Source organism: Leptopilina heterotoma, unplaced genomic scaffold (assembly GCF_015476425.1).
Source record: "Leptopilina heterotoma isolate Lh14 unplaced genomic scaffold, ASM1547642v1 Lhet_59, whole genome shotgun sequence".
NCBI lineage: Eukaryota > Metazoa > Arthropoda > Insecta > Hymenoptera > Figitidae > Leptopilina > Leptopilina heterotoma.
In genome coordinates, this window is record NW_025111133.1 from 1795047 (window position 1) to 1809915 (window position 14869).

The 14869-nt window shown below is 23.8% G+C and overlaps 4 protein-coding genes across 8 annotated transcripts in view; 3 read left to right on the forward strand and 1 right to left on the reverse strand.

Annotated features, from left to right (window-relative positions):
* The window catches only part of LOC122508982 (glutamate receptor ionotropic, kainate 2-like), an 82584-nt gene that overhangs the window by 52426 nt on the left and 15289 nt on the right, over nt 1-14869 (reverse strand). The gene's annotated exons all lie outside the window — the stretch shown is intronic.
* On the forward strand, nt 140-1219 carry LOC122508942. The gene is made up of 3 exons (XM_043622623.1): nt 140-208; nt 442-674; nt 901-1219. The coding sequence occupies exons 1-3, from the start codon at nt 140-142 to the stop codon at nt 1217-1219; spliced, it is 621 nt and encodes a 206-aa protein (XP_043478558.1).
* On the forward strand, nt 2449-5465 carry LOC122508986 (intraflagellar transport protein 46 homolog). Its single transcript, XM_043622694.1, has 3 exons — nt 2449-2663; nt 4217-4405; nt 4549-5465. Exons 1-3 carry the CDS (start codon nt 2449-2451, stop codon nt 5123-5125), a joined length of 981 nt encoding a protein of 326 aa, XP_043478629.1. The 3' UTR covers nt 5126-5465.
* Nucleotides 8237-14815, forward strand: LOC122508977 (H(+)/Cl(-) exchange transporter 7). The gene is made up of 12 exons (XM_043622675.1): nt 8237-8584; nt 8817-8945; nt 9393-9591; nt 10901-11154; nt 11263-11440; nt 11586-12110; nt 12248-12417; nt 12520-12696; nt 12894-13103; nt 13971-14216; nt 14288-14368; nt 14482-14815. The coding sequence occupies exons 1-12, from the start codon at nt 8411-8413 to the stop codon at nt 14593-14595; spliced, it is 2457 nt and encodes an 818-aa protein (XP_043478610.1). The 5' UTR covers nt 8237-8410; the 3' UTR covers nt 14596-14815.

Consider the following 14869-nt stretch of genomic DNA (forward strand, 5'->3'; position numbering starts at 1 on the left):
AGTTCGCCTTATCAAAAACATTTTTTTTTTTTTTGGCAACAAATGATAAATTTAAAGGGTATTTGATTCACGGAATACGCGGAAACTAAGATTTCGTTTTCAAAGTCGATTAAGAATAATTAAGTAAAAAAGAAGAAAAATGGACAATTTTGAAAATATTTATCATCAGATTCAAATTATATTTCAAAAAATATTAGTCTACCTTCGAGTAAGTTTTTTAAATACTTAAAGAAATAAATTCTTGTTTTTTAATTAAAATTTTGAAAATTCAACTTTTTTCAAATCAAATAGGATTATAAAAATAAAAAAAATTCTAAAATTGATTTAAATTCCATATTCTTTTCTATTGATTTATAATAATTTTAACGATGTTTTATTTATTAATTATTTTATTGTAATAAAAATCATGTGAAATAATTTTAAAAATACAATTTTCTACAGGATTTGATTATTCACGAATTTCCAAATTTAATTTCGTCGAATGAATCGAATGGAACGATGGATGAAATAAAAGAACTAAAAAATCGATTGACATCTTCAATTCAACATAATTTTGTTGATTTAGCAACTATTTTTATTCTCACCTCATTCACAGTGGTCCTCATTATTCTTTCAGTAAAAGGCAATAAAGATGACAGCGACGATTATTTTATTGATAAATCGTCGAAGAATAGGTAAATCTATCAAAATTAAATTCTAAAAAAATCTAAAAAAGAAAAAAGAAAAGAAAAAAAATAAAAAATAAAATAAAAGTAAAAAAATAAAAACATGGAAATAAATAAAACAATTGTAATAAAATTAAAATATTGTAAAAACACAAAAAAAATGTAAAAACTATTTTAGTAAAGTCTAATAATTATTTTAAAATCTACATTTCAAAAATCTAATTTCTTTTCACAGATTTATTATGGATTTACCAGAAGATTTAATTTACGATTTCCCCAAAAATTGGAATCCAGAAACAATCAATTATTACAGGGATCGTGGAGATGAATATTTTTCCGAAGGAAATGAAAGTCCAAAAAAAGAGAATCGTTGCAAAAAAAAGTATAAATCGAGAAAAAATGCGAATAATTCACCGTCAATTTATGGCGATTATACCAATAACAATTCGGAATATACACAAAGAACTGAAATTATGAAAAATAAATTGAATCGACAACTTTGGCTAATTCGAAAAACACGAAGTGGTCAAATCTATGGAAAATATCCAATTTAAAGAAAAAAAAATCCTAAACTGGCGATTTTTTTTATAACGGTTGAAAACCACGGGACATTTTTTCTCGAAATCATATTTTAATTATGATTTTCCCAGATGATGATGAAGAGAATTTTTGAAGAATTTTATTTTAGAGGATTTTAACGCGTAAAAAAATCAAGAAATCGCGAAAATTATGAAGAATTGGAATATTTTATGGATGAACTAATTTTTGTATCTAAAGGAATTTAATTTTTTTTAATTTCATAATTTATTTAATGGGAATGAAAATCAAAATTGTTTACTTTTTTAATTATAGAATCACTTTTACAAATTTTGCTTATCATTTGGTGATCTCATAAGGAAATTTTTTATGTATCTTTATAATTAACTTTTGTAATCAGTTTTAAGTGGACGAATTTTCGTATTTTACGCAAAATAAAGATTGCTTTTTAAAAAAAAGTGTATCGTAAAATTATAATCTTTTAATTGAAGCAAATCAAAAAGTTTCACTTATTTTCTTTTTGATCAAATAAGAAAATAAAATAAACAAAAAATAAATAAAAATGTTCAATTTTTATTTTTTTTATTCATCAGGATTTTGTTAAAAAAAAATAAAAATAAAAATGACTGTCAAAGACAATTTTCAATACGTGAATGGAGAGAGAAAAATTGAAAGTGAAAAGCATTCGAAATCAGAGGCAATTAAAAATAACACACCAAAGCAAAAATTCTGCTTTTTCAAAAATTTATTCCAAAAAAGCATAAATTACCTCAATGTCTTCCATTATTGCATAAAATCAATTAATACCTATATAAAGGGAAAAGTAAATTGTATGACCTTTTTTTTCTATAAAATATTATTTCCATATTTTGTTTATAAATAATTTATTATGGTGTATAATTGCCTTTAACAATAAGTTATTATCTTTATAGAAAGAGGAAACTCAACTAATTTAGAAACTAATTTTAAAAAACAGCTGAATGCATCGAAGTGTATCGTTTCCAAGGCGACTCACCGGGCAAACAATAACGACGAGCAGTGAAATGTGTCACATTTTTGCAGAGTGTTAACTATTTCTAACCAAACAATTATGTTTCAAATTCATAATAACAAAATTGGAAATTTAATGTAGAAAAAAAATTACCATAATAATGCAATTAATTAAAGAATTGATTAAAGAATTAATTAAAGAATGAAAGAAAGAATTTTTAGAAGAGGAATTTTTTGACAAATTTTTGAAGCAACTATGAATTTTAGAGACAGTAGTGAGGAAGAGGACACTCACAATATTTCAGCTTTTACAAAATTTGACGAAGCTAACGAGATTCGAAACTCTGATGAAGCTAAAAGCCCTATTTCAAGGAGACCTTCTGCTAAAAGAAGAAATTCGAGAAATTTCTCTGGAGACACACCGGCACACGATTTAATTTCCCCAAAAGGGAAAAATAATTTTAATAAAAGGTAAACTTTTCTTTCAAATTGATATTAAAATACAATTTTTTTATAACTTTTTTAATAGTTTTTCTTTTTAATTATTTTCAATTTTTCAATCCTAGAATTCTTGCAAAGAATTTTATCAAAAAATTTGAAAATAATTCAATTTCTTCGAAGAATTTTATTATTTATGTTAATAATTGAATTTCTTCGATGAATTTTATTATTTATGACAATAATTGAATTATGGCAGAGAATTTTATTAAAAAATTTGAAAATAATTGAATTTCTTCGAATAATTTTAGTATTTATGTTAATAATTGAATTCTTGTGACAAATTTTATTAAAATTTTCCAAAATCTAAATTAAATTCTTGCGACGAATTTTATAAAAATTTTCGAAAATCAAAATTAAATGCTTTTGAAGAATTTCTTTGAATTTTTTTAAAATAATGAAGTTTCTTTAATAATTTTAATTAAAAATTTTAAAAATTACTGAATTTTACAAAGAACTACTTTTAAGTTTTAACAATAGTCGTGTTTGTTAATAATTGAAATTAAACATTTCATTATTGATTTTTATTAAAAATTTTAGAAAATAATTAAATTCTTTGCAGAATATTATTATATTTTGGAAGAATTTCTTTTGCTTTTTTGAAAATAATTTAGTTTGTTGATAATTTTAATTGAAAATTTTGAAAATAATTGAATTTAGCAAAGAATTTTTTGTCAACTTTTTAAAATAATCATGTCTGTCAATAATTATAATTAAAAACTTTGATTATTGACTTTTATTAAAATTTTATTGAAAATAATTGAATTCCTTAGAAAATTTTTATTATTTATAAAAATAATTTAATTCTTGCAAAGAATTTTAAGTATTTATAAAAATAATTGAAATCCTTCGAAGAATTTATTAAAAGTTTAGAAAATAATTGAATTCTTTCATAAAATTTTATTAAAATTTCAAAAATTATTTGAATCCTTTCACGAAATTTATTTAAAAATTGTGTTAAAAATACTTGAATTTCTGCAAAGAATTTTACTATTACAGAAATAATTTAATTCTTCCCAAGATTGCTATTATGTATAAAAATAATTGAATTCTTGCAAAGAATTTTATGAAAATTCCAGAAAATGAAAAACCATAATAATTAATTAGTAAATTAGTTAATAAGTCCATTTTTTTAATTTTCAATCTGAAATTATTCAAAACTCAAAGTTTATATTTGAAAATAAAAAATTTTGTAATTTATACAGTGAAACCTGTCGGAATACAACTCGATTTTTTATAAACTTTATTAAAGTAAACAATTCTTAAAAATTTGTTTTACAATTTAAATTTGTAATTATTTTTACAACATTTTAGAACTAAATTGAAAATTATTCTTGTTGGTCATTTTTGAGAGAGTTGCATTCCGACAGGTTCGACTGTTTAATAAAAATAAATTTAACATCATGTAACATTTGCTAGTTATTAATAATTTTTAATAAATATTTTTTTTTATTTATTATTAATAATTTTGAATTTTAATTAATTTTTATTATTCATTAATAATATCAAAATTCGAAAATTACTAGAAATTCGGAGCAGGACTTCAATTTTTCAAAACCAGTTAATGTCGGAAGTGATCTCTCCGACACGGATGAAACCGACGAGGACGATATTCAAGCATCGAATGCAAAAATTATTGAAATCTACGATCCTAAACAATTTGAGCATTTGCAAGTGTCATCGGAAATTAGGGAACTCTTTCAAAACATACAAAGGTATTTTCAAATTTTACCCAATTACGTTCAAAATTATTGAAAAAAAGATTTAAACAAAAAACCATGTTCAAAAACATGGTTTTTAGCCCAGAAGGCAAATAAACCAAAAAATTGTAATAATTTTTTTTTGCGGCATTTTTCAGATACGTACCGCAAAAAATTGACTTAAATTACAAGTTAATACCATTTATTCCCGATTACATACCGGCAGTTGGCGATATAGACGCTTTCATAAAAATTCCCCGACCTGATGGAGTGTCGGATAAAGTGGGATTAGTCGTATTGGACGAGCCATGTACAAATCAATCAGATCCAGCAGTTTTGCATTTACAATTACGCAGTCAAAGTAAGAGTGCAACGCAGGTGAAATATTCGGTGGTTAAACGCGTGGAGAATGCGGAGAAAAATGGCAAATCAATTGACAAATGGATCGAGGACATGGGTGCATTGCACAGTAGAAAACATCCCTTGACAATTAATTTGACAAGAAAATTTCCCGACATCGACACTTTACTTCAACAATGGCCTTCTGAAGTTGAAGAGAAATTGAACGATACTCCAATTGATATTTCGAAATTAGATTGTGATATTTCAACTCTAGTTGATTTAGTTTGTAATCTGGTGGATATTCCTGTTTATGATGATGCACGACTGGAATCACTTCATACACTTTTCTCATTGTATTTGGAAGTTCGAAATTTAAAGGACCAACGATTCTAGATATTCTTTTATTGATTTTTTATCTCAGGTCAAAAAATAGTTTTTCGCTCAGTGTCGAAAACTATATATTTGAGGTTTTAGGGTCACAAATATCACTAATTTCGCCTCTTTTATTCACAGCGAGAATTTTCACAGTATTTTCAAATATAAAAACCAAAAAAAAAATTGTTCTACTCTTTTTGGTTTCGTGACTATTTTTCGAAATATTTCTCGACGCTGAGCGTCGCTAACTTCCTCGACGCTAATTTCAGGGACCATTTTACGCACTGATTCAACTTAATTAATATTTAAAAGTATTTAATTATCAATTAGAGTCCATTGATTTATAAAAATAATCCAAATTGTAGGAAAATATGAAAAAAAATAATTTACTAATTAGTAACTATACTAATTAGAAAAATTGTTAAAATGATTAATAATTCGAAAGATGGAAATATAAAATTAATTTTATAATCTCATAATTGTAAACTTAATTTTATATTATTTCATGATTGTAAAATTAATTGATACAATAAAAATTAATTGTATTGCAATAAAGAAATAAAAAAAATATTGCAATAAGGAAATAAAAAAATATTGCAATATAATTAAACAGAAATTATTACATACATACATATAAAAAAAGTAGAAAATATTAAAATTGTGTATTTCATATTACAATTATATATTTATTATAATTATAATTATTTTATTGAATTTTTTTGACTAGCAGTTATTATTGATATTTCAACCTATTTTTCTCATCAATTTATTATTAAACGTGTATGAAATGGTTTAAATTGTAAATAGTAAATAATGTCAAGAAATAATTTATAATATGTACAATCGTTTTAAAACTTCTACTGGAATGTTTATAAAATATTTATAATCTTCTATTATCTTTGTGTATAAAAAATAATATGAGAGTGTAAAAATTAGAAATTATAATTTATAATAAAAAAATTAACTTTATTTTTCATTTTTACTTCAATATTATTAACTTTTTTCAATTTTGTGTAATCTTTTAAATTCATTTTAATTTTCCTATCTCTGTAATTTTAATTTTACTTATTATTTAATTTTCTATTTAATAAAGACAGAATTAAGACAAATTAAGATTTTATTGTTTTATTATTTATCATTTTTATAAAATTTATACCTATGAAAATTGTGCATTTTTTTTTTTTTTGCCTTATAAACTATGAAATAACCACGAATTCTAATACAAAACCTTCAATTTTTTCTATTTTTGAGAATAATTTATTTTTAAATAATAAAATAATTACTTATAAATTGTATAAATTTACTCAAATTTTTTCAAACTAATAGAATTTGAAGGAATTTAATTATTTTGATAAATAACGGAATTCTTTCCAGAAATTGAATTATTTTCAGGAAATTAAAAAAAAATTCTTTGCAAAATTCAATTAATATTCATAAATAACGAAATTCATCAAAAGAATTCAATTATTTTCAAAAGTAACAAAATTCTTCGCAAAAATTTAATTATTTTCAAAAAATTTTTAAAAATCCTCGTCAAAATTTCAATTATTACCTATATTTATAAATAGCAAAATTATTCGACAAAATTCAATTATTTTCAAGAATTTAAAAAAAAATTCTTTGCAAAATTCAATTATATTAAAAAAAAACAAAATTCATTAAAAGAATAATTCAATATTATTTTCAAAAGTAATAAAATTCTTCGCTGAAATTCAATTATTTTCAAAAATTTTTTTTAAAATCCTCGTCATGATTTCAATTATCTTTTATAAATACCAAAATTATTCGACAAAATTCAATTAATTTTAAAAATTTTGATAAAATTCTTGTCAAAATTTCAATTATTTGAAAAAAATTTTAATTTGAAAATTCTAGCCAAACATTTAATTATTTTCATAAATAATAAAAATTTCAGACAGGAATTCAAAATTTTACAAATTTTTTATAAATTTCTTCGCAATAATTCCATTATTTTCATAAATAATAAAATTTTTTACAGACATTCAATTACATTGTTGTAATAAATTTTACGAGGCCTTATACCGTATAAGGCCTCGTAAAATTTATTACAACAAAATAAAATATAAACGGATGTAAAATTTATCAAAGAAATTCAATTACATTTGCATAAATAATAAATCTCATCGTAGAATTTCAATTCTTTTTAATTTAATAATTAAAATTTTAATCGACTTCCTCAGAAAATGTAAATAATTGTATTCTTAAAAAGTGTATCAAAATTCCTTGAAAGAATTCAATTATGTATTTAAAAATTTGTTGATAAAATTCTTTATGTGAGAATACAATTTTTGAGAAACATTTAATTACTCAATAAATTATTTACTTTTGTATTTAAATAATTGAATTCTCGTATAGAATTTTCTAATAAAAAATTTAAAAAAAAAAATGAATTTCTGTTAAAATTTTTGATAATTGAATATTATAAGCATTATAACGTAAATTTTTAGAAATAATTGAATTTTGAAAAGGTTTCAAAATAAAATCTTTGAAAATTTGAATTTTTCATACTTGTAACTACTAACAATTATCTAGAATTATTTTTTTCAAAAAAGTTGAATTGAATTTAATTTATTTTATTATTTTATGTAAATACCAGCATTTTAAATAAAAAAAATCCAAGACCTTCTCTTCTTTTATGAGAATGTAAAAATAATTAATAATTAAAATATTGTAGTGTTCTAGTTAAAATAACAATTCCAACAACATATTAAGATTTTATTGAAGAAATAAAATTATTCTAATTACTGTTAGAATTTTATATTCCCTTAATATAATTATAAAAAAATAAATAAACAAAAAATTGACAAGGATATGAAAATAAATACAATATTTAAGAAAAAAGTTAAAAATAATTCTGCCTTTCTATAAAAAGAAGAGAATCTCTTTTAGATTAGAGTAAATTAATTAATAATTGACTTTAGCAGAAACGAATGTAACAATTATCTAATCTGCATATTACATTATATATATACGCTCCTACATTCATTTTTACAAAGACACAATCAGGACACAACAGTACAACATCCGCAGAATGGAGCAAGGGAATACCAGAAAATATGATTCATTCAAATGTCACGTGACCAAAAAAAAAGACACACTACTTTATCTACAATAGACATGTTGCACCATTATCAAGCAAGTATACAACAGAAATGATTCAGACTCGGTCATTGTGATAAATAAAAAGAAAATAAAGAAACGTGTTTTTACCACTGAAAAAAAAGATATGATTGACTAAAAAGTAATAAATAATTAAAATATCCTAGTGTTTTACAAATTAAAATGACATCTCCAACAACATCGTCTGCTATTTTAATAAACGACGTTGTCAGTGAATGCAGTCTCAATGACAGTCGTGACAGTCGCGATGACAAAGAAAAACTTGTCAAACAGAGAAATACTCCTCGAAATAATTTCATTTCATACTCAAACGATGATGTTAATGTTAGATTCAGGGTAAGAATTATCACATAAGTACTTGAAATTAATTATTTTCCTTTGACGTTTGTGAACCTAACCTTAAAATTGATCCTTTTTGTATAATCAAAACAAAAACAACTGAATGAAAAGAATACTGTAATTTTCTAGTTTTATTTTTTATCAAAGTAAAATTTAAAAGAAGCAAACGATTTACGTAGTTTTTGGTCGAAATCGTCGAAAGTACGTTTTTAATAGAATTTTTTTTCAGAACGTAAGTGCAGAAGAAAATTATGGCTTTAACAGTATTATGGAAAGTGTTTCCAATCGGCAATCGAGGAGACTCAATACTGGAGAATTAACTCCTGGAGCAACGAATTTCCTTAGCACAAATTATGAGGTAAAATTTTAATCTCTATTATTATATCTATTTTATTTTAAACTCTATTATTATTATTATTTTTTAATCTCTATTTCTTAATATTTATACTTTTATACTATTTTTATGTACCTATTGTTTCGAACGTTCAATTGAAAAACGATATTTTTCTACTTCTTTCAATTTTATATTTTTTTTACAAAAAGAATTATTTTGTATTTAAAATTATGTTCATAATCATTAAAATTTGTTCAAAATTAATTGTTTTTTCCATTAATTTTTATTATTATTATTATTGTTATTGTTATATTAGGTAATTTTTTTAAAATTATTTTTCTTTTTTGTATAGTAGTTTTGAAAAATATTCGTTCATATGAACGTTCAAAACGAGGAAAATTATTTATTCTATAAAATCGGCATTCGATACAATTTGAAAAAATAAATAGTGACCGTGTTTTTATTTTCAAGAGTCTGGATTATGATCCCTGTGAAAATAATCTACTTCTGGATGAAGAAAGAAAAAAGGGATATAAATTCGTGATTAAAAAGAAACTTGCAAGATGGTTCATTTTCCTATTAATAGGAATTTGTACGGCTGTGATAGCGTGCTTTGTAGATATATCAATCGAAGAATTATCAAATTTAAAATATGGATTATTAAAAAAATGTATCCTTTTATACAAAATTTGAAAAATTACTCAACTAAAAATATTAATTTGTTGATTGAGTCTTAAAAATGTTAATATTGACAAAAAATTGCATTTGAATGTTCAGAACTATGAAAAACTGAAGTTAATAAAATTTTTGAAAATAATTCTAATTTTTGCTGAGAATTTTATCAAAATTTTTTAAAATAGGATTGAATTGATTCGAAGAGTTTTATAAAAAATTTGTTAAATAATTGAATTCTTGCAACGAATTTTATTAAAATTGTCAAAAATTATTGAACTCTTACGAAGAATTTTTTTTTTTTTAATAATTGAATTCTAGCGAAGAATTTTATAAAAATCATTGTAAATAATTGATGTTTTTCGAAAAATTTTAGGAAAATTGTGTTTGCAAATAATTAAATTCCGGCGAAAATTTTATTATTTATGAAAATTGAATTCATAAAAAGAATTTTATTATTTACGAAAATAATTAAATCTCTAAAAATTTTATACTATAATTGAAAATAATTGAATTATTGACAAAAAAAATTTATTAAAAATTTGCAAATTATTGAATTCTTGCAAAGAATTTTATCAAAAAATTTGATAATTGAATTTTTTCGAATGATTTTATTATTTATGGAAATAATTGAATTTGGGAAGAATTTTATTAAAATTTTACATAATCTTAATTAAATTCTTTTGAACATTTTCTTTGAGTTTCTTTAATAATTTTAATTGAAAGTTTTTAAAGTAATTGAATTTTATATGAACAATTTCTTTCAAGTTTTTACAATAATCGTCTTTCTCAATAATTGAAATTAAACATTTAATTCTTGAATTTCATGAAAATTTTTAGAAAATAATTGAATTCTTTCGAAAAATTTCTTAAATTTATTGAATACAATCGAATTTGTTAATAATTGTATTGAAAATAATTGAATTCCTCAGAAGAATTTTATTATTTATGAAATATAATTTATTTCTTGCGATGAATTTTACTATTTATAAAAATAATTGAATTGTTTCAAAGGTTTTATTAAAATTTTAGAAAATAATAATTGGCTTCTATCGAAAAATGTTAGGAATTTTTTTTAAAAATTGAATTTTTTCATGAAATGTTATCAAAGTTGTATTAAAAATAGTTGAATTTTTGCAAAGAATTTTATTACTTTTGAAAATAATTGAATAATTAAAAAATAATTGTTCCTTTTTTCGTCGACAAAAACGTTGGAAATTTTAGTTTCGTCTGAAAATTTATGGACAATGATTATACATAGTTATTTATAATATTGATATATTTCCTTAATTTTTATTCTCCTACAGATGTTGACAAATGTGCAATAGAAAATTGTCTAATAATACCATACATAATTTGGTTAGTTATAAATTTATTTGTAGTTATAATAGGAGCAATTTTAGTTGTATATGTAGAACCCATAGCAGCAGGAAGTGGAATACCACAAGTGAAATGTTATTTAAATGGAATAAAAATTCCACGAGTTGTAAGAATAAAGACATTAGCTGTTAAAATCATAGGAGTTATAACGACAGTTGTCGGAGGTTTAGCTGGTGGCAAGGTATTTTAAATACTTACTAAATAAATTTAATTCGTGGCAATTTTTTAATATTACAACAGCAAGAAATAAAGAAATCAAAAGTTGAAGAAATAAAATTCTATTGTTTAGGAAGGACCAATGATTCATTCCGGAGCAGTTGTGGCTGCGGGAATATCTCAAGGAAAAAGTACAACATTCAAGAAAGACTTGAAAATTTTTCAATATTTTCGTGAGGATCATGAGAAACGAGATTTTGTCTCCGGTGGCGCAGCTTCTGGTGTTTCTGCAGCTTTCGGAGCACCAATCGGTAAATTAATTTACTTTAATTATTTCTTTTTTTGTTTTTTTCCTCTGCCCGAATTTTTTCGGTTTTTGTCTCAGTAAGCAGAGAGTAAAATAATATCTAAATTAATTAAAAAAGAAATTCCTAACTGATAATAAAATATTTTCAGGTGGTGTTCTGTTCAGTATAGAGGAAGGAGCGAGTTTTTTTAATCAAAGTTTGACATGGAGGACATTTTTTGCGAGTATGATAACAACATTCACTCTGAACATTATTCTAAGTGCCTATCATCATCATCCTGGTGATCTCTCCTATCCGGGTCTGTTGAATTTGGGAAAATTCGAGACCATCAACTATCAGATTTATGAAATTCCACTATTTATGTTAGTGGGAACAATCGGCGGTGCTTTTGGAGCACTTTGGAATCATTTGAATTACAAAATAACGTGCTATCGAATGAAGTACATTAAGAAAAAATGGCTTAAGGTTGTTGAAGTATTACTTGTCGCTACAATGAGCACAACAATGGGATTTTTAATGATGTTCTTTCTTAGCGACTGTCAAGATTTGGGCAAGGATCCAACGAAATTTCCAATTCAATTATTTTGCAGTAATGGCCAGTACAATGCTGCCGCCGCTCTTTGGTTCCAAACACCCGAGAGTACAGTTCGCTCTCTTTTTCACGATCCTCCAGGTGAGCGATTTTTAATTATTTCGTATAGACAAATTTTAATACGAAATATAAATAATAAATGCTTATATAAATAATAGAAATGTTGATACGAAATAGAAGTAATGGAAATGCTAAAATAATGCGAAATTTTGTTACAGGTTCCCACAATGCTGAAACATTGATTATATTCGTTTTGCTCTACTTTTTTTTGGCGGCATGCACTTTTGGACTTTCAATGTCAAGTGGACTATTTATTCCATCGCTTTTAATTGGCGCTGGTTGGGGCAGATTAATTGGCTCTGGATTAACTGACATTTTACCATCACTTGTAAAAATTAAATCCAATATTACTAATTTGTCAATTTGTACAAGAAAATTGATTTGTGGGCAATTTTTATTTTCTCCATAATGAGAAACATTAATTTCACAGAATTTAGATCCTGGAAAGTATGCATTACTTGGTGCTGCAGCACAATTGGGAGGAGTGGTGCGAATGACTATTAGTTTAACCGCAATTTTAATAGAAGCAACACAAGGAATATCTTTCGGTCTTCCAATTATTATTGTTCTGATAATGTCCAAGTGGGTCGGTGACTTCTTTAATGAGGTAAAACAATTTTATTAGGTTTAAGAAATAATTCTATTAAGAAAACTATTTTATTAAGTTAGTTAAGGCCATTAATTACAAGTCCATCGTTCATTTCTTAAATGTTTTTCAAACATTTTCTTAAAACAAAAAAGCTTCCACGAGAAAAATTAATTTTTCCGCATGGAGAACAAAAACTAATGGTGAATATTTTCCAGGGAATTTATGAAATTCATACGCAAATGGCAGGAGTACCTTTGCTTGCCTGGGAAGCACCACCTTTGTCAAATAATATTTATGCCAGTGAAATAATGAGCCATCCAGTGGTATCAATGAAAACAATAGAAAATGTTGGCCATATTGTTGAAGTTTTGAGATGTGTTACTTTCAACGGATTCCCGGTGGTTGATCCACCAAGTGGAGATCAGGTATTCAAAGAAATTTCCGCCTCTACTTTTAAAATTTTCGTTATTAAAAAAAAACAAAATTATTATCAACTTCTTTAAAACAATTCAATTATTTCCAAAAAGTATTCGAAATTCAATGTATTTTCAATATCTATAGTATTTTCATAAAATTTCGCAAAAGAATTCAATTATTTTTAGAAATTCTAATAAAATCTTTCGCAAGAATTCAATTATTCTCAAAAATATGAGAATTTTTCACATAATTCAATTATTTTTTTAGATTTTAAAATTAAAATTAAAAAAATTAAAATTCTTTTAGATTTTATTTATGTCGATAAATGACAAAAATATTTCGAAAATTCAATTATTTTGAGACATTTTAATAAAATTTTTTGCAAAATTCAATTATTTTACAAAATTCTAATATGACTTCATTCTCAAGAATTTAATATCTACTATTTTTATAAAATTTCCAAACAGAATTCAATTATTTAAAAAATTCTTTTGTAAAAATCTTCGTAATAATTCAATTCTTTTCATGAATAATAAAAATTCTCAGGAATCCAATTATTTAAATTAGAATTTGCATAAAATTAGTCGAAAGAAATCAATTACTTAAAATTTTTTTATAAATTTTTTCGCAAGAATTAAATTATTTTTATAAATACGTATTTAAATTCTTTCATGAATAATAAAATTCGTTGCAAGAATTCAATTTATTAGCAGGATAAGAAAGAAGTAAATATTTTTGATGAAAATTAGGAAAAAGTCAGGAAAATAAAATATCGAATGGAATTTTTGTCAGTTTTGTCAAGTGTCTAAATCGAGTTTTTTTGTCCGTCAAGTTTAATTTTTCGATAGCTACTTATTTTCATTTGCAAATTTTAGGATGAAATTACGTGCTATGGACGATTTCGAGGACTCATCTTACGCTCGCAGTTATTGGTTATTTTGAGAAATAAACTTTTCAACGAATACGCTGATTTTTGGGAGGAAAGATTGGACATAAAAATATTTAGAAACGAATATCCCAGATATCCAACCATAGACGAGGTGGAAGTCACAGAAGAAGAAAAGACTTTTATGATAGATTTAAGGCCTTTTATGAATCCAACTCCCTACACGTTGCAACATGTAAGTTTTTTTAATTTTTTGTTCTAAAAACTTATTACAACTTTTAAAAAATGAATATTCCTCAATTACAGTCAGCAACACTGCCTCGAGTATTTCGACTCTTCAGAGCACTGGGACTCCGGCATTTGCCAATTTTAAATGACACTAATGAGGTAATTATCACTTTTTAAAATATCCTTTTCGATTAATCCATAGACTTTTTTTTAGAAATTTCTGAATAATACGAAAAAAAAGATATAAATAATAATTAAATCTTGATTCACAGGTTGTCGGTATGATAACGCGAAAAGACGTCGCCAGATATCGGATATGGAAGCATCTGGGAAAAATGGGTTTGGATGAACTTTTAATAACAGATAAATTCAATACGTCTTCTTAAAAAAGTGAAAAATATTTATAATCTCAAGTTATCTTCTCATTTTTTTTACAATTAAAATTAATTTTTTTTATAATTAAATTTTATAACTTATTGATATTATTTGTTCTTTGTAAATTGTACAGCACTTTTTGTACAATAATCGACTGATGTACAAAAATCGACTTATTTCAAATAACCGAAAAAAACGTTGAAATAAAGTCAGTTTCTATTTTAATAAAAATAGATTTTTAATTATTTATAAAAAGTTGCCATCCCAGCCAAGACCATAGTTTCA

What these genes read in the sequence shown, in the direction of transcription:
- LOC122508977 (XM_043622675.1), top strand. Translation starts at nt 8,411, where the DNA reads ATGACATCTCCAACAACATCGTCTGCTATTTTAATAAACGACGTTGTC. An exon ending in AGCTTTCGGAGCACCAATCG is followed by an intron (nt 11,441 to 11,585) that starts GTAAATTAATTT and finishes AAATATTTTCAG; the next exon opens with GTGGTGTTCTGTTCAGTATA. An exon ending in CTGACATTTTACCATCACTT is followed by an intron (nt 12,418 to 12,519) that starts GTAAAAATTAAA and finishes TTAATTTCACAG; the next exon opens with AATTTAGATCCTGGAAAGTA.
- LOC122508986 (XM_043622694.1), top strand. Translation starts at nt 2,449, where the DNA reads ATGAATTTTAGAGACAGTAGTGAGGAAGAGGACACTCACAATATTTCA. An exon ending in AAAAATAATTTTAATAAAAG is followed by an intron (nt 2,664 to 4,216) that starts GTAAACTTTTCT and finishes GAAAATTACTAG; the next exon opens with AAATTCGGAGCAGGACTTCA. An exon ending in CTCTTTCAAAACATACAAAG is followed by an intron (nt 4,406 to 4,548) that starts GTATTTTCAAAT and finishes GGCATTTTTCAG; the next exon opens with ATACGTACCGCAAAAAATTG.
- LOC122508942 (XM_043622623.1), top strand. Translation starts at nt 140, where the DNA reads ATGGACAATTTTGAAAATATTTATCATCAGATTCAAATTATATTTCAA. An exon ending in AAATATTAGTCTACCTTCGA is followed by an intron (nt 209 to 441) that starts GTAAGTTTTTTA and finishes AATTTTCTACAG; the next exon opens with GATTTGATTATTCACGAATT. An exon ending in GATAAATCGTCGAAGAATAG is followed by an intron (nt 675 to 900) that starts GTAAATCTATCA and finishes TTCTTTTCACAG; the next exon opens with ATTTATTATGGATTTACCAG.